The sequence below is a fragment of the Diabrotica virgifera genome, chromosome 5 (assembly GCF_917563875.1).
Source record: "Diabrotica virgifera virgifera chromosome 5, PGI_DIABVI_V3a".
In the NCBI taxonomy this organism is placed as follows: domain Eukaryota; kingdom Metazoa; phylum Arthropoda; class Insecta; order Coleoptera; family Chrysomelidae; genus Diabrotica; species Diabrotica virgifera.
Window position 1 is genome coordinate 127,245,606 of NC_065447.1, and position 25,590 is coordinate 127,271,195.

The 25,590-nt window shown below is 32.5% G+C and overlaps 1 protein-coding gene across 1 annotated transcript in view; it reads left to right on the forward strand.

The window, feature by feature from the left end:
* LOC114346228 (protein glass-like) overlaps positions 1-25,590 on the forward strand; it is an 898,758-nt gene that overhangs the window by 45,108 nt on the left and 828,060 nt on the right. Inside the window, exon 2 of the mRNA XM_050651564.1 lies at positions 6,045-6,212. Coding sequence (XP_050507521.1) covers positions 6,126-6,212 — 87 coding nt within the window. The 5' untranslated portion in view covers positions 6,045-6,125. The remainder of the gene's footprint in view (positions 1-6,044; positions 6,213-25,590) is intronic.

Sequence of the window (25,590 nt, forward strand, 5' to 3'; positions counted from 1 at the left end):
AAATATATACCACAGCTTTGACCAACTAATATTGTTTATAATTAATGTTTTTAATTTTAATTTTAAATTAATCACTGACATTTATGTCAAATTTCCAGTAAACGTTTACAAACTTGTCACTACTGGCGTTCGCGAATTTGTAAATATCCCCTCTACGTACGAGCTCACAGCGTTATTTGTAAATTTAGTATCACCAAACTTGTTGTAGAATTTTGCTGAGAGTCACAAACGCCTAATTGCGACTCTATCGGTTATAGAAATTCCAGAAACCGAACCCACCTCTTTATCGGTGACGTTCGAGAATTTCGAATTTTTCGTCAAGGATGCTAATTTCAAGAATATTAATTTATTCTTATTATACATATACATACGCTTATAATACAAAAATTATATTGTAGGTAAGCTTAAAATAAGTAACGAAGATATGAAAAGAGAAAATCGAAGGGACAAAAGAAGACATGGCTAAAGAAATTGAAGTAACAACAGGATGAGTATGGAAAATACATGATGGGGTAATGTGAACTCTTAAAAATATCCACCTAGAAGTTAAAAAGACCAAGCCGTTGAGAGTTAAAGTTAAAGGTAAACCAAAAGTGATTCGTTCCCCTCTCAACGGAATGATTAAGCCTACTACATTTGACGGCGTGATCTCCTTACAAGTGTAGAAGCTGCTGCAAAAAATAATGGATGGGGAAATGATCACAAGACAGCCCTCATATTATCACTTCGATGTATAGCTGTTGAAATATTCCAAAACATCTCTGAGGACTTCCAAAACAGCTAAGAGACCTTCGTATCCGCTATGGAAATAATATATAGTAGCCAATATTTGAAACAAGTCTACCAGAGTCAACTGAAAATGCATATCCAAGGCTTCAACGAATCTGTGTGAGAAGACGGAACATGGGAGAAATGGCACGACTCGCCTGGCCCGAAGCTCCGGAAGAATTTCTGCACGAATTTACCATCCCAGGTCCGGCCCTAGGGGTGTGGGAACTGGGCAGCTGCCGAGGGCGGAAAATTTTTAGGGGAATAAATTTTAGAGAACAGCCAATTTTTGTCAACGCAAGGGTCTACCTAGCGAGAAAAGGCTGCGCGGTCGCTAATCTTGCCCATTGCGGCAAGAATCGGTAGGGCCAGGCCTGCACCATCCAATGCTTTCTCAATTTCCTGTACGATGTAGGATGTAGACCGCCACCAGACATTACTACTAGAAAGATAAGGCTACCAAATATTCAAGAACGCCACTGTATGTCTTGGGTATGAAGCCGTGAAGAATGTGTCCCTCCATCAACGCAAAGTCCATCAACAGATATTGTGGAAGTAGAAGAAGACGAACTAATTAGGTACGTTGTCCCCGGATTTGACTAAAAAATATAAGCATGTTATACAGTATACAGTATCGCTGCTTACGTTATATTTTCTTGTATATTTTTTATTATTCGTCTATTTTTTTAAAAGCTGTTTCAAAGAAGGTTGGTGTTTGCCGAAACCTAATGTGCTACAACTTTAGAGATGTTTTATTTTTTTTATTAATAGGTACTTATCGATGACATAAACTTATCTACCCGTCTTAACAAAAGTAAAATACTAACAAAATGCAAATATAATAATTTGAACTGTAAAAGTTTTATTTTTTTTTTTTTGACAATGCTTGTTATCTCAATCCTACTAATAGATTTAGCTAAAATATTGATTATCTCATGTTGAAAATGCTGGCCCAAGTATTGTGGAATTTCGTTGTCTTTACATTTAGGTACCTACCTACTGACATTATTACGATGTTCTGAAATAACTGGAACAAATTTGACCAACACCTGGAACACCTCCACTGCCTTTCAAAAATTACCATGTTTAGTCATATAATTTTTCATACCTACCAGTCCCTCTGAATGCAAAATTTTGACTAGCTAAAAATTGTAGGCCTATTACTATTACCTATAGCAATCAGTGTTCAATAATCACGCATTTTTCTATTAATTCGCAACACGATCTACGTGTTTTGGAGTTTGGAGTACTTATTTTCGTCCTTGTAGTCCGAACAATGACGCCCACTTACAAATTGTGCTATATCGACCAATTGGCCATGCTGTCATGAATAAATCGACACCAGTATTACCGGGACGAGTTGAGTTCACTCCCAAAATATGAATATTACCTGATTCCGTAAAAGGTAATGTTTGAATTCACTCCCAGGTGATTTTAAGTCGCCATTAGTAAAAATAATTATTATGCCTTAAAATCTGGACACTCTTGACAAATTATTCGTTTAAAAGTAAAAGTCTTATTGGACGTTCTTCAGATCTACATCTAATTGGGATGATTTTTAAAAATGCAACTTTGTGATAATTCAAGAAAACAAGTTTCATTGTTATGTTCTTTTTAATATTTGGTCACTAAGTTTCATTAAATAGGATTAGAGGAAAGATAGAAATTATTTTATTTTTTATTTAAGAAATTCTGAAAAAATTTTATATAAAAATTTAAATAAATATTTAATAAAAACATGATATAAAAATTAAAAAAATTCGAACTTAAAATAAAATTAAAACTTTAAAAAGGGTAAACCCTGTAGTTGGCTGTATACCTTCGATAAAATAACGTGGAATGAAGTAAACACTTCTGTTGTATATAGGTATATGAATTTATTAAAATTTTAAAAACTTATCCACAAGGGAGTGGAAGTACAAAACGTTTTCGGTCAAACTGATCATCATCAGTGTAAACGTCCAGTGTACAAATAATTGTAACTAGCCACTTCAATAGGTGTAAAAACCTCTAAATAACATTATTGCTACATTATATGCTATATAGTAGTCGACATTAAGTCGATGTCTTAAGATTATGAATATCACATGTGGATTTATGTCATCCTTTCTCGGAAATTGCACAAGGTTGTTTTGATCAGGTGAGAGGTTTACAACCAACTGATTCTTGGTTTTTACACATATTGAAGTGTCTAGTTACAATTACTTGTACACTTGTCGTTTACACTGATCATGGTCTATTTGACCGAAAACGTTTTGTGCTTCCACTCCCTTGTGGATACATTTTAAGAATTTTAATAAATTCATATACTTACCTATATACAACAGAAGTGTTTACTTCATTCCACGTTAAAATAAAATTGATTTATGAAAATTACATTTATACGTAAAATTACTATTTAATAATAGTCTAGTAAAATAAAATTACACTACATGTAAATCAAAATGTAAATTCGTACAGATTGAAACAAATTTTATATCAAAGTTTAGGTGGGTACAAAAGATATTTTCAAGAAAGTATCCAAATCATACAAGGGGATCATTGTTTAAATAATTAAAAAGGGGTCATTTTTGCATAAAAATTACTTTTTTAACTGCTGAGGTCATCCAATTCCTAATGAAGGTCTATAGGATTATTTTATTTAAAGTTGAAGGGTAAATCTTTCACATAAGACTTACTAAATTAAATTTTTTACTTGGTTTTTACCAAAAGTTTTAAAGTTTTTACTTGGTAACAATAATTTTTAAATTTTTAAATAAAACACCCTGTACCTCAGTTATTAGCCACATTTTATTTAAGAGATTTTAGTTAAATCTTAATATTTTTAGGTCTAGAATCTACAACTCAGAGATTCGACATTCTTAATAAAATTTAACCCTAAAAGGGCCCGTAGTAATATAACTCCAAGAAAAATAAAAGAAGAAGAAAAAACGACAAAAATTTTTTGTTAATTAGTAAAAAATTCCCAGGAACCCAATTATCGAAACGGAATTTCAAAATACGTAATCCTTGCGACGTTATTAACAAAACAAATTATAAACAAATTTGAATAATATTCAAATGCCATTTTAGGGGGGAGTTTAATTGAAATTTGAATTTTTCAATACATTTATCAAAAATTTACATAAAAATAAAAATAATGAGATCTTAGTCAGGTGAATATTTCTTTGCCAACAACCGCGTTTTTGCAATTGAAAATATAGTAACATTTAATAAACAAATTCAATATCTCAAAAAATATTAAATATTTTTTGACCAATTTTTTTTTGCTTTATACTGGTAATATATCGCAACTTAGTCTGTAAAACAAGATATTTTATAGTGCTTATTTAAAACGCTAAAAATAATTTTTTGCAAATTTGTTTTTAAAGTTTTATATACAATTATTTAAATAAATAGGGGGTCAAATTTAATTCAGTAAGTCTTGTGTGAAATATTTACCCTTCAACTTTGCAGAAAAAATCCCATAGATCTTCATTAATAAGTGAATTACCTCAGCAGTTAAAAAAGTATTTTTTTTTGCAAAAATGACCGCTTTTTAATTATTTAAACAATGATCCCCTTGTATGATTTGGATACTTTCTTGAAAATATCTTTCGTACCCACCTAAACTTTGATATAAAATTTGTTTTAACCTGTACGAATTTACATTTTGACTTTTTTTTATTTTATTAGGCTATAATTAAATTCTACATTTAACAGGAATTTTTTTATAAATTAAAAATTGGTAAGGCGGTCATTTTGTAGTTCTTTCAAATCTATAAAGTTTTTTCTCAAAATCACTTTTCTATCGTACATTTTCACAACTGTTTGTACCTATACTCTGAAGTTTCATATAAGTATCAATCTAATTGAAAATTTGAAGAACATGAATTAACTGGTTAAAATTTGGATGTGTATTTTAAAATGAAGCATATAGCGAGAGTGAAAAGACTCACTCTTTTCTTGTCCTTTGTAACGACGAAGCATTTTCAGCCCAAATATGAGGAGGAAATGTTGACGTTTCTTCAATATAAGTTTCAACTAAATAGTCACTAAACTTAACCACTCTTTCATCTTCTGGTTGAATTGCAACAAGATCTATAGCAAAGCAATCCCCAGCGTCCTCTGCTTTAAGAAAGATTAAACCTAATATTATTATATGAGTAAGATATTTAGTTATATCTGTTTCTGCACCGTTTTTTAACTGATATTCAATATCAACTTGGTTTTCGCCAACAACTTGGTATTTGCAAACAACTCGGTTTCCCCCCCCCCCCTAACAAGGTCAAAAATTAAAGAAAAAAATTGTTAAAATATAAAAATATAGATTAGCTGATATGAAACTTAAACTACAGATAGACAAATTCAACCCAATTAACACGCTATTTACGAAAATTAAGAGAACTTAATGCATATAGGTCATTATTTATGTCTTTTATGCAGTTTGGGTTTATTTTTTTTGTCCTTTGGTGTTTGTGTTTCATTAGAAGTTGCGCTCTTAACTCCCAAGGTCAATGTCTAAATTCTAGATCCGCCACTGATTATTTAACATGTCTGTAATAAGTTTGATCATAGTTTTTGTCAAATATGGTGTTTGTTTTTGAAATTCATTTTCAGTTCCATATTTTCCAATATTTTACCCATATATCCACATTTATGTTCTTTCATTTTTTCTCTCCGCTTTCAATATCAGATCATCACACAACCTTTCCCTCTATCTACGTGGTCTACATCCCTTGATTTTTCTATCTATATTCTTGCTCTTTTTTCTTCGATCTCTGTGATGTTGATTTTCTTTTTCATCCATTTCTCGTTTTTATTGAACTATATCTTCTTCTTATTAGTTTTAGTTTTTACTCTCAAATTTAATTTTATAGTGTTTAGCTGTTTCATGTTTCATCTCTTTTTAGGGAATATTGACTTGTCTTCTATATATTGTTCTTCTTTTTTATTTAAATTTTTTCAGTGGTGCTATCTTAAATCCTATGGCTTTTTATTTCCAGTTCTGCTACCATTTTTCTTAATCTTCCTTATTCCACACACCTGTTTTATTGCATTGTACATTATATCTATTATATTTTTCTACTTTTCTTTTCCTATATAAAAATTATGTCTAAAAAAATTATTTTGAATTTTTATTATGTTTAAATCAACGTAATTTGTAAAAAGCAAATAGTTTTGACAACTATATAGGCACACTTCGTAACATACAATTCATTTTTTCAAACTGAATTAAAAAAATATGCAAAAAGTTAGAATATTATCAGATACTCATATATGAATATTTTTAACAGAAATATTATTTACCGTCATCAAGTTGCCAGGTGCGCAAGATTGGTCCTCCTATAATTCCAGAACATCCCTTCTTTGCAAACATGGATGCCAGTTATGTTCCCAACAATCCTCAGTTCGGAATTCAACTAGAGTGCAACTGGGGTGGCAGTTCTTCAGGCTTACAACAGGTAAAATTCCAATTTAATTTTTTTTAATTAAATAAGTTTCTATTATTTTTTTGGTTTTTTGTAAATATATGGTAAATCATAATATATTATAATGTAAATCTTTTTTTGTTCATTTTAAATATTAGCCATTTTTCGGAATTCTGACAAATTATTGTCCCGACATTATTGAAAAATTTAAATACTGTAAAGAAAGTACATTATGTATTTTTGAAGTGAATCAAATGTTCAATTTACAACTCTGCAGTTTCGACTATAGTACGTAACTGGAGCTGTGTTCAATTTACAAAACACTACAAAAGGGACCCCAAAAACAAAACTGGTCCTATAACATAACAAATTGTGTTCTTATTTGTTTAGGAGACTTAACAGGCTAGCAATTATAAAATTGATTTTATTTGTGTTCGTTCTGATCTGTTTTCGTTTCATTCTATTTAGTAAGCTTTTCCAAGCTTTAATTTTATTATTCCAGTATGAACTTTAAATATTATAGATAAATAAATATTCCCACTATTTTCACATTTCACTTCATCCTCATGCTCGTTGGATAGTTTGAGCTGTGTTTGTAATGTTCTTTGCCAGTTTAAAATGTGTTAGTATAGTCCTTTCCCTAGGGGGTACAACGACTTCCTTGATTCAGATGGAGTTACCCAAGTTTTTTTATGTATTTTGACCCGTAGAACACGAATTTTTGGGTAACAGTTGATCCGGATGTCGATAAGATTGTTATAAACAAAGAACTTGAAGAATTACATAACAACGATTTTTCGCAAAACAAAACATTTTGTTGTATTTTTTGGATCATTCTAAGCAAAAAAGATTCTTACACAAGTTTTTTCGTAGGATGCATAGTTTTCGAAATCAACGCGGTTGAACTTTCAAAAAATCGAAAAATTGCAATTTTTGAACCCGAACCTTTTGATTAAAAAATAAGATAGCAATATTGCTTACCGCATTTGAAAGTTCAAGTCAAATTATATCGGTTTTGATTATTTGCAATGCTAAAAATTAATTATTTTATTGTTAAACAAAGCTATAAACACATAGTGCTTGAGTGATGTTTTCAATGTATCTCTCATTTAAAATCGAACGAGGAGGCGAGCCTACAAACAGGCAATTTCTACGTAGCATGCGTTAAAACACATGCATTGGGCACGGGAAACACTATTGGTTTATAGCTTTGTTTGACAATAAAAAATTAATTTTTAGCAACGAAAATAATAACAACCGGTATAATTTGACTTGAACTTTCAAATACGGGAAGCAGCATTGCTATTTTATTTTTAATCAAAAGTTATTCGGGTTCAAAAGTTGCAATTTTTCGAATTTTTGAAAGTTCCACCGCGTTTATCTTGAAAACTATGCATCCTACGAAAAAACTTGTGGGAACATTTTTTGCTTAGAATTACCCAAAAAAATACAAAAAAATATTTTGTTTTGCGAAAAATCGCTGTTATGTAATTCCTCCAGTTCTTTGTTTATAACAATCTTATCGACATCCGGATCAACTGTTACCCAAAAAATTCATGTCTACGGGTCAAAATACATAAAAAAACTTGGGTAAGTCCATCTGAATAAAAGAGGCCGTTGTACCCCCCCTGGCGACAGGACTAATGGTGTTCCTTGCAAGTTTGAATTATTTTTGATTCCTTTTATGAGGTTGTACTTTAATTCGAACACAGCTTCAATGATTTGCAATACCCGTACTAAAATCATAATACAGATGCACTAGAAATAAACAAACCAAGACATGTTGAATATTACGAGGAGCACTCCCAAATCATAATTTACAATGTACACGTTGGGCCAAATTGATTTGAAACCCATTTTGACCTCAAATAACTCTTTTTTAGTTTCGTTCCGATTTTGATCAAATTTGACAGCTATATTGATAGCGCATATTAAAATTAGGATTTATAAGACTAATAGAATAACTATGATAAGGGGGGTCTAAGTAACAGAGCCGCCGCTAACAGTTTGGCCGCCCGCGTGCAATTCCAATTATGTCGCCCCTCCCTTTAACTGTAACTATTTAGATTGTCCTTTCAGAAAGTCCCTTAGTTTTCTTACATACATAAGGGTGCGAAAAAAGAAAAAGAATACTTCACAAATAATAATCATTTAATAATAATAATTTGCAATACAATATTTTAAAACTATACATACATTATACATTATAGTCCAGGAACCGAAGCTTTTCACCTCGCAATTTTTACAGAATGCATCGATTTGCTTGAAAATTTGAGGATAAGTAGTGGATAGTCCAAGGATCAAAATCTATATGATGCTGAAAGGCGCTTTTACCATGGGGGTGGTTGCCACCCCATCTCGGGGGTGGAATTTTTTTATTATAATATTTTCACCGCAAATTTAAGATATTGATTCTAAGCAAAAGATGTTCTATACATTTTTTTTTTTGATAAAATTAATAGTTTTCGATTTATTCGCTATCTAAAGTGTTAGTTGTACATCGAAAAAATCAATGTTTTTAATCAGTTTTCTGCTAATAACTCAAAAAATTTTCGTTTTATCAAAACAACTTTACTTCTATAGTTCTAAGTTAGTTTTAGTAAAATTTATTAATAAATAACGATTTTCAGTTATTTTGCAGTTTACGAAGCAACAAATTAACTTGATCTACTCTATCTCATATTATGCATAATTTTAAGTTTGTGAAAACTGTCATTATAGATAGCAGTGCGTGAAGGATTTAAAGTGTGCATGAAGTAACAATGTATTCTAAATGGGGTTTACTTTTTCGCACTGTTTTTTGGCACACTTTCATAACGAGCGATCCACAATTATTGGGATCAAAGCTACTGTGCAAAAAATTACGTATATCTTGTTATAATCTGAATCTATATCAATGGTTTATCAATTAATTTTGATTAACATTATAAAAAAAAACCCTCTGTGGCTCAGTGGTAAGAGCGCATAACCTTTGGATCGAAAGTTCCGAATTGGAGTGAGTTCGAATCTCACCAGGGTCAGGGATTTTTTCGTTTATTATAAATTAATAAATGAAAATAGTTTCTGTCCTTGAGGGATCGGTACTCACCGGAGGGACCGCAGACGTTCGGATACAATTAGCCTCTCTTTGCAAAGACAATGACGTCGACTTTGCAAAGTAACAAGACACTTACTCAACACACACACTACACATTACACCTGAGTTAGTGATAAGTTATACAATTACGTGGCTAAAGGTTCTAGTTCTAAACCAAGGACAGAATCAGAGAAAAAAAACATTATAAAACATAAAAAATCAGTCAAAACCTTTAACACAGAACTTTAATCAAAAATAAAAAGAATTAACAAAATTATAAGTTACAATAATAAATAAAATTAAACAATATGCTGTATATGTATATATAAGGTGAGGTAAACTGGAAAGTATATCTGAATTAAGAATAGACATGTACTGTATAGCTATCTCTGTCGTTATAATCAAATATCCTTAACTCACGTTGTCATGGTGATGACATTTGAGCAATAAATTACAACACAAGTTTTGACAGTTTTGTGGTTTGAAAAAAATTAGAATTTTTAAATATCAAAGGTCTAAAAATTGTAGAATAGAAATGAATTCCAGTGACGAAAAGTTACAGTTTTTTTTTATTTCCTTATCGTAGAAAAAATATTGTATGAAATAAAATATTGTATGATAAAATATTGTATGAAAGTATTGTATATTGTATGTATGTGCGTGAAGTACTTTTTGCGAACTTACGCGATGTATAGCACTCGCGCCGCTGTCGCTCGTACTCTAAACACGCGTGCGTTCGCAAAAAGCATACTTCACGAACTGTTTCATAAATGACTATTATGACTTTAAAAAATCGTCATTTTGAAGGTTTTTTAATGTTCTAAAAAAAATTTGTAATTTTATGTCAACTATTTAGCTTTTTAATTGATTGCAAAAAATGGAAAAATCACGTTGATTGCACTAAATTCTTAGTAGTTAAAAATCGGACGCAAACTCTACGCAGGAAACATGTAGGTTTTTATCCTATAGGTCAACAGTCAACAATAACTAAAAAAGTAGTCAGCTACCTCGATATTTCAGTGTCCCGAACATGGTCTTTCTTGCTTATTTCCCTGGAGTATATCTGTGCGACGACACGAACCTTATCTACTTGTAATAATACAGTTTTAAAATCCCAACTCTAACTCGATGTCCTACTGTAGACAAGTCAAATCTGTAGTTTCTGCAAAATGTGCAATATTGAAGTGTTCAATGTCCCACCGCCTTTGCCCAGCTGCCGCGGCATGCCGGCATGCCGGCGGCCTAATAATCACTAAATTTATGACTTTCGTTCTTTTTGAATGAATAGTGCTAAGATAACAGAATGCTATGTTTGTTTTATTTTTGTTACGAATGCAATTTATTTTATTCTATTTAGAAATGAATGCCCACTTCTATTTCATTGATGGATGAACATTCATACTTGTTATTCGATTTTAATTTTTATATACAAATATTTTTTTTACAATATTTTTGCCGCCCTCTCACAATTTTCCGCCCTATACAACTGCCTATAATACCTAATGGATAAAGCAGCCCTGAGTATACTAAAGTCATTTGCGAATAAAAATGTTTACGTAAAAAAAAACACGTTTTCAGACGGCTTTTCGCAAATACTTAAAAAGTATTTTATCGAAAAAAATATTCTAAGAAAAAATGTAGCATATAAAGAAACGAAAAAATGGTATATTCGTAGTACCAGTACCAGTAAAAGCAACTTTTTATCGCATGAAAAAGACGCTCTTATCCGTCAAATTCCAAATCGAATATTTCGACGCGAAATTACCAAAAAATGAGGGTGATCGTAAATTGGGTCCCAGCAGGTAGCAGATTAAATTAAAAACTTTCTACCCTTTTGTCAATGGGTAAATTCGGTCTCATCCATCTTAATTGCTAAGGGTTTTACAATAATTGGCTGCTTAATCGATTTCGTAGAAAGAAGTAATTAGAATTATTACGGGTGGAAATTCTCGACATTTTCGCCTCCCATAAATATGCAACATTTCCTATTTTAATTCATTTCTGTTGTGAATTCGAATTGACCTAATCAGCGTTTTGGGTGTGTGTTGTTTATCATTTAATTCTTATCATTAATAAACTAGTCCTGGCCGATAGCCGAGACCGGCAGAAAAACTTGAAACTTGAATCTCGAGAGCGATATGGGTAGTACGTGTTTACTGCTGGGAATTCAAATACGAAAGGTAACTTTAGCTGCCACATGAGCAAAATCCAATTTAACCTATGTCATAATTTTTCACCTATTTTTCACTAATTTATTACCACCCTAATAATTTTTCACCCCTTAAACCCACTTCAGGAGAGATGTCACTCTAGCTTAATATTCAAGCTACCAAAATTTTCAAAGAAACGGCATTGCATAAGCGGAATCCAATTTAACCTATGCAATAATTTTTCGCCCATGATAAACTAATTTATTACCACCCTAATAATTTTTCACCCCTTAACCCCACTTCAGCAGAGATGTCACGCTAGCTTAATATTCAAGCTTAATATTCAAGCTAGCAAAGTTCTCGAAAAAACGGCATTGCATGAGCGGAATCCAATTTAACCTATGCAATAGTTTTTCACCCATGTTAAACTATGCTACCAACTATCTCCAAAATTTTCGAGAAAATATACGTCAAAAAGCTGAAGTCGATAACAGAAATGTATCGTAAATACGTAAATGAAGTCGAACGAGTACATAGAATAGTTAACAAGATTAACGATGACTTCCAACAAAAACGTTATTGTTCTGCTGCATTTATTGATATGTCACAAGCATTCTATAAAGTTTGGCATATTGGACTCTTCTACAAAATTAAGAAGCTACTTCCATATCCCCACTTCCTGTTACTAAAATCATACCTAACCAATAGACACTTCCTTGTCAGACAAAATCAAGAATACTCTTCTCTGAACGCCATAAAATCAGGGGTACCACAGGGCAGTGTACTCGGACCTATCCTGTATTTGTTGTACACAAGTGATCTTCCTACTACACCGATGGTTACAATAGCCACATTTACGGACGATACAGCTGCTCTCTCTTCACACGAAGACCCAAAGATGGCATCAAGACTACTTCAAATCTGCCTTAACAAGATACAAAAATGGCTGTCGAAATGGCGCATGAAAGCTAACGAACTAAAATCTACACATGTAACATTTACACTCCGTAAAGAAACTTGCCCACCAGTACAACTTAACAACAACAATTTACCTCAAGCCGAAGATGTAAAATACTTGGGAATCCACCTAGACAGAAGACTAACATGGCAAAAACATATTTTCACTAAACGCAAACAGTTAGGACTAAAGCTAAGCCGTCTATATTGGATTATCGGCAGAAACTCGAAGTTGTCTCTAGAAAACAAACTACTGGTCTACAAAGCCATTATAAAGCCCATTTGGACCTACGGTATCCAGCTCTGGGGAGCAGCTTCTAATAGCAACCTAAATATAATACAGAGGTTCCAAAACAAGACGATAAGGCTGATTCTTGATGCTTCATACTACGTACCCAACTACGTGATCCAACGAGACTTAGCAATTCCAACAGTGTAAGAGGTGATAAGTGAATATAGTGCAACATATCGCGAAAGAGTGTCTGAACATCCTAACGAGTTAGCCAAGCGGTTGTTTGAAGACTTACATGAACATGAAGAAAGAAGATTAAAAAAATTCAAACCAAGAGACTTAATTAATAGGTTTAAGTAATTAGTAATATACATATCTTTGTAAATAATAACATATTGTAAATATTACAGGTAATGCCACAAAGTTAGCAATAGCTACATTATAAAACAGGGTGCTTAATGGAGCATCCCGTACGTGTCATAATCATTTATCAACAAAGACGCTTATTGTCATTACTGATAGATTGCAGAATAAAGGAGCTAAAAAAAAACCTAATTTATTACCACTCTCACCCTAATAATTTTTCACCCCTTAACGAAACTTCAGGAGTGATATTCCGCTAGGTTAATATTCAAGCTAACAGAATTGAAAAAAATCTAAAGAACCACGGTAATCTGCAAGGTTTTGACAAATGTATTACCGCCGTAATAATTGTGCACACCTTAACTACCCCTTGAGGGGTTTCAGTAATTCTATTAGTTCAAATTTTCGGGTGAAAATTCAGGGGCGGCCCGTCGGGGTAGGCAAGGTAGGCGCCGCCTACCCTCTTCAAATGTAATACAATAATATAAATTATTAATATAAATTACTTATTTCAAAATTGTAATTTATAAATTTTGACAAAATACCTACAATAAAATAGCAAAAATTATCCAAATTATTTTTAAAAATATCCATAAAATTTTCTCCATAGTTATAATTATTGTACGCTCCTTGTAGTATTAGTAGTACTGCATAAGATTCTATATTCTTCCTTGGTCAGGCACTTGGAAACGTAGCCTGAAATAGAACGACGCCAACACCGAATTGACGTGCGATCTCTCTCTCTGTTTACGCGAACTAAAGGTCTGCTGCAGGTCTGCATAGCGACCGTAGTACACGATTTTGAAAGAGCGGATAGGCACAGAGTCTTATAGCCGGACCTACAAAATTTCATAAGACAAAATGTCTTATGAAACTGTTTTAAATAATTGTTTTTTGATTTTGGCTGTTATTAGTAGGTTAAGTATTCAATAAAACTAGGTAGGACAATTTAAATTTGTTTATGAAAACTGAATAATAAACAGGCAAATTTTAGATCGGTCTATTGAAGGGCATTTTAATTTTATATTAATTTAGTAATAATTCACTAACGACAAATAAATCTGTGGATAGTTATTTGTCAGTCGTCCATTATATTTTTATTGTGTTTCAATACAATTTGAATAATTTAAAGTTAAAGTGACGAATTGTGTTATTAGATTATGTAGATTATTTCATTCGTAGGAGATTCTGACCAATAGAAAGCTACAGAAATCTGAATTAAATCGATAATTTTTGATAATCTCCCGTCGTTAAGTATATTACGTCAGATGCCCTTCGTTGCTACGAAAAAATACATTCAGTGACATTAATGACAATTAATGTTTTAAAAATTATAAAAGTGATGACTTTCAATCGTCAAATATTTATAAAAACTGTGTGTTTAATGGTACTTACATAAATAAATTACAATAAAATTTTGGTTTTGAACAGTATTATTCATGAACTAATCGCAACAAATTGCACTCGACCTCTGAAATTAATATAGAATTTTTGATCTCGTGACACTTTGACATAATTTCACTCGCCTTCGGCTCGTGAAATTAAAACTGTCAAAGTGTCACTCGGGAAAAATTCAATAATTTCAGAGCTCTTGTGCAATTACTACTGATAATTAAAAATTTAAAGCGAGGTTAAATTGTTAACTTATCAATTTATTCGAAGAGTAAATTATTATTTGATACATAAATAAAATAAGTAATATTTGACGTTGTTGAAAAGTAGGTGTGTTAGTTTTATTGGTGGAAAAACTTTAGTCATCGAATATGAATATTTTAAACGATGTAATATGCAGTTTGATCGAGACGCCTTTTTCAAGGCGCCAAAATCAAGAAAGATCAGAAAATATTTCAATGGGCCGGCCTTTACCAAATTTAACAATTTTATCAACAGATAAGACAAAAGACAATCGACCATTTTCGACATCGTTTAAAACAATATGGTATGAAAATCATAAATGGCGAAGCGAAAGTTATTTTAAAAATTCACTTTTTTGTTGGCCTTGTCTGTTGCTCTCAAATTTGAAGCAAAATGTTTGGGTGAGTCAGGGATATTCAGATTTGAAAAATTTATCAGCTAGTGTAAAAAAACATGAATCTTCAAAAGAACATTTAAACAATTGCTTAGGTTTAAAACGGTTAGAAAAAAATAAACAAACTATTGACAGTGCTTTAGCTGGACAAACTGGACATATTTCTCTATCTAATAAGATATATAATGAAGAAGTTGAAAAAGATTGAAGAAGTTGAAGAAATTGAAGTTACAATTCTGTTAGCAAAACAAGAACTTGCATTTCGCGGTCGTGATGAGAGCCATAGTTCTTCAAACGTGGGTAATTTTAAAGAAATTTTTAATTAAGTAGTTAAACGCGATCAGGAAATCCAGGATCATGTTAAAAAATAGAAGGAGTGTTCACGGGTTTGTCAATACAAAATGATTTAATAGATTGTCTTGCCGATTACGTAAAAAATGAAATTTCAACAGAAATTAATGAAAGTCAATTTTTTCTCTACTAGCGGACGATACTACTGATATACCCGAAAAATCACAGTGTGCTTTAACAATCAGTTTTGTTAACAAAGTTGGTCAGGTAACAGAAAGATTTTTAGGGTTTTTTATTAGCGAGAATAGATCTGCAGACGCTCTATATAGTTTAATTTCAAACGTGCTTGATCCATACGATTACAAAAATAAATTAATTGCTCAATGTTACGATGGTGCAAGTGTACTGGCTGGCTCTTTAAACGGATTACAATCAAAAATTAAAGTAGATGCTCCAAAAGCAATTTTTACACATTGTTGCGCTCATAGATTACATTTAGTGTTGCAAGACGGCTCAAAATGTATTATAAATTGTAGGATATTTTTTGTCGCCTACCCGAAGTATATGTGTCGCCTACCCGCATACTGAGATGACGAGCCGCCACTGTGAAAATTACACTTTTACTGTACTCTATTTATAACTTAAATAAAAAAGGTCTTAGGTAAGTTTTTACTAAGTCTTAACCAACCTAAAAATTGTACAACACAAAACCAATCTTATTTGGAAACGTGGTCGCTAGCTTTAAAACTCGAGACAGCAGAATAAAAAAAAGATCTACGAAATATCACAATACTCTGCTAGTTATTTGCTAACCTATTACCACGCTAGTAAGTTTTCACCCCTCAACTACTGTTGTGGGAAACCAATAATTCTTTAATTTAAAATAGTAAAAACTTTTTTAGTTTTTTAAAATTTTTTTTTTATTTTTTGCGAGTTTATTACCACCTACCTACTAATATTTCACCCCTCAACTATCCTTTGTTATGACATGTTAAACTCAGAAAAATAATGAAGACCATTTTCAAGTACCACTGAGCCATGCGAAGTTTTTAGTTAATAATTCTGCTACATTGAATTTTGACCTGACAAAACAAAATTTAAAAAGGTATTTTCAATAATTTTTCTGTATTGTGCTTTTAATTGAACCTTTTATTATTTTTTTAGTCGTCATATTTTTCACCTTAACACACTGGTCTCTAATTTTGGGCTGTTATCGTCCTGTATAAAAAATGCACGTTTTTGCATTTGACAAGTTGAAAATACACTCAGCAGCAAAATTAACGCACCACCTTAAAAATGAGACATTTTTGATACCTTGAATTTCCTAAACCTCTTGTCCGTATTTAATGATTTTTTAAATATATTATAGCCTTATTTTTTAACAATATCCCTGTAATAATATTGTTGGTAGACAGGTAAGCTGTCATTATGTAGCGGGTGTACCAATCATACTGTGTTTTTTTTTCTAAAAGTTCGAAACACCCTGTGGAATATTCTAGCATTTATAAAATGTTGAAATTAAAACTGAATTGTAGCTTTAGGCTTTCTTAACATTTTGTTTTTTGATTTATTCGCTTATATTCGATAATAAAAGATATAATAAAATAGAATTGGTTGTAAAATGATGAGGTTGGTTAAGTAAAAACTTACCAGAGCTCTTTCTTATTTTATTTATAAATATAATAGTTACAATGAAATTTACTATTTTATTCGTAAATAAGCCACAATTCAAGTTAAAAATAAATTTTTTTACAATTTTACTGTACCATTTTTATAACTGAAATAATGAAAGAGTCCTGGAAAGTAGTTGTTAAATTAAAGGTAAACCAACCTCATAATTTTACTCCCCTAAACTAATTTTATTTGGAAGCTTTAAAAACCGAGCCAGCGGAATTAAAAAAATATTTGTGAAATATCAAAATGTTCTGCTATCTTTTTTCTAATCTACTACCACCCTAGTATTTTTCACCCCTTAATTACCTCTTGTGGGAAATCTATAATTCTTTAAGTTAAATTTAATGTGACCATTTTTTTTACAATTGCACTTTACTTATAATTATTGAAATAAGAAAGTGTTTTGGTCTGATAATTTTTAACTCCCAAACCCATCTTATTTTTGGAAATGTTGCTGCTAGCTTAATTTTCGAGCTAGCAGAATTAAAAATGAAAAGTATTTTTGATATGCGACAGTGTTCTGCTAGGCTTTTGCGAATGTATTACCACCCTAGTCATTTTCACCCCTTAACCATTTTTTCTGATCCGTTTCGATCTAAACGTGGTCCACCTCAGTTCAGTCGCTTCTTGGAATGACGTCTTCTGTTTAACGTAACAGCGGTATTGACAGAGCGTATGCATTTTTCCCGATATAATCAAAATCGGTCTCTGGGACCGAGGTTTAGTAAACTTGTTATTTTTTTATTATAAACTTCTTACTACAGGACTCTTTTTTATACAGCATATTTTCCTGGCGATGGGAGATTATGAAAGAGAAGAAGAGAGAATTCAAATGATATAGAATGAGTTGGAGGATGAATCTGACAGTTAAGAAATACAAAACAATCAATAGAAACTCAAGATCACAATATACCTATTAATACCTATACTGGCACTGAGGAAGAATTTGAAAAAAATAGTTCCAATAAAAATCTCGATGATAATGGCCCCATGTAAAAAATCCGTATTTTTTCGGAAAAGTTAAGATTATCAGATGGAATAAGCATGTTTCCTCTCGAACATCTGTACGTAGATCTTCGCCCAAAATATTTTAACGAAGTGTCTGGATGGTGCCTGGCATGTAAAGGGATGGCAAAAACGAATTAGGTATGCAACGATATATCGTACCATATGATACATCGAATAAAAATATCGATATACGATATACTGGGTAAGTCATGAGTAACTGTACATACTCCTACCTCGCATGGGGTCCCCTATGGGAAATAACAAATGACCATTAAAAAGTATCTGCTCCCATTGTTTCATAATATACAGGGCGAGTTGTTAATTTTTACAGAAATTTATCGTCATAACTTTTGAACGGTAATATCGATGTGTTTCTTATTTTGGTCAATTGTTAGACTATTACCATCCAATCAACTGATTTATTCAAACTAGAAAAAAAATCAGGTTCGGCATTAAAAAAATTAGTTCGTTTTGGTCTTAGAAAAAATTTCACCCTGTATAAGCTTTTTGAAATCTCTAATAATAATTTTACAAATTAGACAAATAGGCAATTAAAATGGCATATTTTTCCCCACACGATTAGACACGTGTAATAACAAAATACATACGTAACATACGTTGTAAATAACAAAAGCTTTTTAGCTAATTTCCAAGGATTTCAAAAGAAAGAGGTTGTTTTGAATAATACTAAAACATCGCCCTGTATAGTATTTGTTTAGTGATTCATAGGTAGTGTCATTTTATTGAATTCTCAGAGCTTTATTTCAAACGGCAAAATACAGTAAATTTATTTTTTAAATTAACGAAAAGAAAATACAAATTATGTAGAGAGTCCGGTCCTGATAGCAAGCAAATCTTACAGCTTTATATCACTCCTGACAAATTTATAAATTCAAGTAGTTAAAAGTTGAAATATAATTTAATTTTTACATTGTTTGCAAGATAAAGTTTAAATGTGACAGTGTGTTAAAAAACCAACGATTCTGTGAGTACAAAATTGCATTATTTATATCTAACCATAAAATCAGAAGTTAAAAGGCAATATTTTATCGATTTCAATCCAAATTATCGATTATCGACAACAACTTTTTGCTGATTCAAGTAATTAGGCTGCCGTCTAATTTTGTTAAGAGGCCAGGTCCGGCTTCAGATCCGCTGTTCCAATGCATGTAAATTTTCAACGGGACGATGGCTGAACCGGAATTAGCTACTACTTCACGAAATACACCGACTACGTCACATATCTCTTACTCTCATGCATTAAATAGTTTTAAACATCCTTCAAAAGACCAAGGTATCATACTTTCAACCATACAAGGAATACAAGTTTTCGAATATGTAAAAGCTGTTGGATCAATAGTACAGCCCAAAAACGTTATTTGGGCATCCAGAATCGCAAACAACCGCATCTGCATCTACCTCTCGTCTAAATATATAGTTGACCAATTTCTTAGCTCCCACAAACATGTAATTATTGACGGCAACCAAATTGAAGTACGAAGATTAATAACTCCTGCCCAGAGATTAATCATATCAAGTGTATGTCCTACTATACCTAATAGCATAATTGAAGACCATCTAAAAACTATGGGTATAAAATCCGTCTCCAACATGACGTTTCTACGAGTAGGCATGCAAGACCCGGAATATAGCCACGTGCTTAGCTTTAGAAGGCAAATCTTCATAAGTCCTTTAGAAAATGCATCGATTCCTGACTCATTCCTAATTTCATTCGACAATACATCATATAGAATATACATTTCCATAGACGGTTTAAACTGCTCCAGATGCAAGACGGTCGGACATCAAGATTCTGACTGTCCTTCTTTATCATCATTAAGTAGTCCAATTAATCAAACGGAAACTGACCATCAAGTGAACGTACTCAACTCTGCCAATAAAGAATATAGCCAGCCAGAAGAACAACCACGGAAAGAACACGAAGAAGGTACCCAGACATTAAAGGAACCGAAACTTAACATTACAAAAAATCACGAATTAACATCAGCCACAAACGACCAAACCACTTCCATACAAACAAACAAAGAACTACAGATTTCGTCACAACCACAAATATCCCAAGATTCAGTAATTGAAAACGATAGAAAAATCTCTGAAGCTATTCATGTTACTAAAAGACAAATTTCCACTTCTCCCGAAATCCTTGAAAATGACCTACCTCCTCCCACTACTGAAAAACAAAAAAATAAAAAGCCTAAAACTCAAGATTCTATTCCAGATATTCTCAATGAAATTAAAGAAAAAATTGAAAATAGAATCCCTTCCTTCACACTTTCTTTTCATGAAATATGTGATTTTCTGTCAAATTCCCTTCACTCAAAACATCCTGAACTTATTGCTAAAAATTATTCAAATGAAAGCGATGAAATCAAAGAACTTCTAAACTTTATATATTCTCAAACACAAAATAAAAGTTTAAAAAACAATATTACCAGATTGAAGAAGAAACTACTTCTAAGCAGTCTTTCTTCTACTGACGAAACTGACTACGAATCAAGTTCTCAAGTAAATAGTTAAAATGGCCAATAATACATTCATATTACAGTGGAACCTCAATGGTTATTTTACCCATATAGAATCCATCAAGCTTCTTATAAACGATTATCTTCCTTTAGTCATATGCATAGAAGAAACCCATTTCAAACATCAAAATGTAACATTAAAAAATTATGTTCCTTTTCTAAGAAACCGAGTTACAGATCATTCAAGCGGCGGAACAGCAATTTTCGTAAGGGATGACATAGAGTCAACCGAAATACAACTGCAAACAAACCTGGAAATAGTTGCAGTGTCAGTCACCCACAAAATGAAAATCAATATTTGCAACGTATACTTACCTCATCCTACTGATTTAGATATAACTGAACTAAGCAATGTTTTAAACCAAATTCCACACCCAAAAATAATATTAGGCGATTTTAACTGTCACAACAGTACCTGGGGAAGTAACAAAACCGACAAATGTGGTAATCTCTTAAACAATCTCATCGACAATTTAAATTTAGTGTTACTGAACACTGGCAAATCTACTAGGTTCAATTCATACAATGGTACATTTTCAGCTATAGATCTCTCTTTATGCAGTCCGTCGCTAGCTACTTTATTATACTGGGACACATTGGGGTATTTATATGATAGTGATCATTTCCCTATCACAATAAACATAGATACTAATGATATATTGACTTTTCCAATTCACCAAACATGGAAAATAAAGTCAGCTGACTGGGATTTGTATCGAACACTTATAGAAGGACAAACAAACAACTTTAATTTAACCAATACCGCAAACGAAAATCTGGAACTATTTAATAATATTATTATTTCTGCAGCAACAATCGCAGTGGGGAAAACAAAATCAAGTAAAAGGCAGCCAGTTCCTTGGTGGAATAACGAAATTGCGCAAGCACTTACTTTGTCTAAACACGCTTTCAACGTTTATAAGAAACATAAAACTATCGATAACCTTATAATTTTTAAAAATCTCAGAGCAAAAAGCAGACAATTGATCAAGAAAGGAAAACGAGACAGTTGGAAAAAGTATGTGGCTTCAATAAATCCTTCCACTCCCATAGGCGACATATGGAACAAAGTACGCAGAATAAAAGGAACAAAATACTTCCGAGGCATAGATACGCTATCATACAATAACCAAATGCATTCAAACAAGGTAGCTATTCCAGAAATACTAGCAGATATATATGAACTTAATTCTAGTGATTCCAACTATAGCATATCTTTTTTAGAATATAAAAATCTAATGGAATCGTCAAATATACAAATCACCGAGAGCGACAATCCAATAAACAAACCCATAAGTCTTCAAGAATTAGAATTTTGTTTAAGCGCAAAAAATTCGACGCCAGGACCTGATGATATCCACCCTCTTTTCTTACGAAATCTTCCTCTAAATGCAAAACTAATATTAGTTGATATTTTTAATAATATTTTCATTCAGCACGACTTTCCTGATCTATGGTCGCAAGCAACTATAATTCCAATCCTTAAATATAATAAACCAAAAGACGATCCAAATTCCTATCGTCCAATCTCACTTACTTGCTGTACCTGCAAACTTTTAGAAAAAATCCTTAATTATCGTCTTAAATGGTATCTCGAAAACAATAACCTAATAAGTATCAGACAAAGTGGATTTCGTACGGGTAGATCCACAACAGACAATCTAATAACCCTTGAATCAGCTGTACATGAATCTTTTCTGCACAATCAAAAACTTATTGCCGTATTTTTTGACATAAGAAAAGCTTTTGACACAACATGGAGACATCTTATACTAAAAACACTTCAAGAATGGAATGTCCAAGGGCATATGTTGTCGTTTATTAAAAATTTTCTAGAAACACGAACTTTTCGAGTTAGAGCCAATGGATTCACATCTTCCAGACGAGTACTGCAAAATGGCACTCCACAAGGATCTACTCTAAGTCCTACACTCTTTCTGATTGCAATAAATAGTATTATACATCAAATAAAGCTGCCTGTATTTACTAGCCTATATGCAGACGACTTAGTCATTTATCTAAAAACAAATAATGTAACTCTGGGATCACATATATTGCAAACGGCCTTACATACAATTGAAAACTGGTCGCAAAACACTGGTTTTATATTTTCTGGCGAAAAGACACGTTATTTAATTTTTAGCAAAAGGAAAGACTATCCTAATATTCAATTAACACTTAACGGAGTTATGCTGAAGCAGTCAGAAGAAATAAATTTCTTAGGACTTTCTTTTGAACGTGACTTAAAATGGAAAAACCACGTAACGAATCTGCAACGTTCTTGCCAATCCAGAATTAACCTACTAAAAATGCTGTCAAATACCTCTTGGGGGGCTGATACAACAACTTTACTTAATCTATATAGATCATTAATAAGAAGTAAATTAGATTACGGCTGTTTATGCTACGATACTGCTAACAAAACTTCTTTAAAAAAACTTGACTACATTCAAAATACGTGCTTGAGATTGGTTTTAGGTGCCACACGAACTAGTCCAGTAAGTAGTTTACAAGTTCTGGCTAATGAACTCCCTTTAAGCCAACGAAGGCAACTTCTATCACTGAATTACGTTGCCAGAATTTCAGCAAACAAAAGCAACGTAACCTACTCAACAATATTCTACAGAACAAATATATCTTCTGATCATTACGAAAACATTGCAAGAAATATGCTACCATTTCCTGAGCGAACAAAACGTATTGGTTTTAATTTAGAACAGTTCAGTCTCACTATACCCATTCATGTAAATTTTCCTCCCTGGATGATCAATCCTCCAAAAATAGATATGTCTCTAAAAGATCTCCCTAAACATTCCACACATCCTTTCCTTATCCAGCAAGCTTTTAAAAATTTAATTTCCAAATACCCAACAACTCATCGAATCTTCACTGATGCTTCCAAATGTGATGAAGGACATGCTGCAGCTTATATCTGCGGAAACATCAAGTCTACCGTACGAATTCCAACAAATTGTTGTATATATACCGGAGAACTTACAGCAATTCACCAGGCAATGAAAAAATGTGGTTCTATCCATGAAAGCAAATTTGTGATTATCACCGATTCAATGAGCGCATTACTTGGGATAAAACAGCTATATACAACTCACGCTATTCTTCTCAAAATCAAAGAAGAATTATCTTATCTACGGAATCAACAGAAAGATATTCTCTTCATCTGGGTACCTTCCCATATGGGAATAATTGGCAACGAGGAAGTGGACTCTCTAGCAAGCAATGCAACTACCGACCAAAGTATTTCTATCACAGATCAAATACCTTGGACTGATCACAAAGTAAATATCAAAGGTCATGTCCACAGAACGTGGCAAACTACTTGGGATCAGACTAACAACAAACTAAAAGAATGCCTAAGTCAAGTAGGAACTAAACTCATGTTACCAAGAAATAGAAAAGACCAAGTCATCATCAACCGACTCCGAATAGGACATACGTTACTAACACACAAGCATATCTTCAACAAGGAGGCCGCTCCGATGTGTACCAATTGCAACACGCAACTGACAGTGAAACATATAATTATCGAGTGTCCAGTGTACCAGAAAGAAAGGATCGCGTGTGCTCTTAGTGACAATATTAAAAGTGTACTGACTTCAAACCTAAACTCCTTATTAAATTATCTCAAAATGACTAAACAATACACCAGATTGTAAAGCATGTTTATATAATAATATGTATCTTACTGTTTGTGTATGTCCCCCCGCTAATAACCCTTAGTGGTTGATGCGGGTTTATGTGTGTAAATAAAAAAAAAAAAATTATGTAGAACATTGAACTTAAACGGATTTATTTGCATATTTAAGTAAATTTAACAATATGTATGTGTGTATAATAATTGTATACATAGATACAGAAAAGCACTTAAGAAACAAATAAATCAATAAAACAATTTTTTTGACATTTATAGCAGATTTTCGATATAAAACCCATCTTTGTCGGACCATCAACTGTCTAATAGATCTCCTGAGAGTTAAGGGATCATTTCTACTAATGTTATGTACAAGAATCAATAATTTTAGCAATTACTTAGTTCTTGTCGCGTATTGATATTTTCTCGATAAACCATTTCTTTTAATCGACCCCATAGGGAATATTCGACAGGGTTAAAATCAGGTGATCTAGGTGGGATTGCATGAGGCCCTCCGCATCCTAACCACCTATTTCCATAAGTTACATGAAGATGTTGATGAACAGCAACTGAGAAATGTGGTGATGTCCCATCGTACATAAAGTACATACCTCGGGAGGCTACATTGGCAAGTAGATTCGGCAAACTATTTTGTAAAATATGATAATGCAAAAAAGTACAAACAGTGTACTGTGTAAGGAACACAAATAAATAATAACGATGGCGAACGAAAAGTCAAATTATCTACTAACTCACCATGTACCTATTAATACATACATGTGCTGTTTCTCATTATAAGAATTTTAAACGTGCGAGGGTTTTCTCCTGCAGTAATTTTGACGACATTCCAATGGTGGCTCATGTAATCATATGGAGCCTTTCTCACTAGACGGTGCGGTGGTTGGAACGTTCGGTGAAGTCGCCGTGTTTATGTCGTCCCTTGCTACAACACGAGACGGCAGCCGTGCCGTCTCACCCAGTAGCATATAGGGAACTTAAAGCAAGGCGCCCATTGAGGTGGAATGTCCGTGGCCCGTGGCGTGGTATTGACTATTAGAGATGCTCCGACCAGCTATTTTGATATAGCAGTTACCTTTTCATTTTTCATTTTAGACCAGGGCGCATCTGTAAAAATATTAGTACATTTGGACGTTGAGAGGTGACTCAAATTTTTTTGCAGAAATTGCTTGAAAATAAATCAAATAATAATATTTGAGTTATCCTCCCTCTCAAAAAGGTCCGGAACATTGTTTAAATAATCAAAATGTCAAAAAATGAAGGAAAATTTCGATTGTTTTCTTCGTTTTTTGATTATAACTTTAAAAGTATTCATTTCCGAGAAGACTTGTACTGACATAAAAGTTGCGTAATTAAATTTCCAACAATATAGAATTGGTTAAAAATTTAAAAAATAGTCAACCTTGTTGCAAAATAGCAAT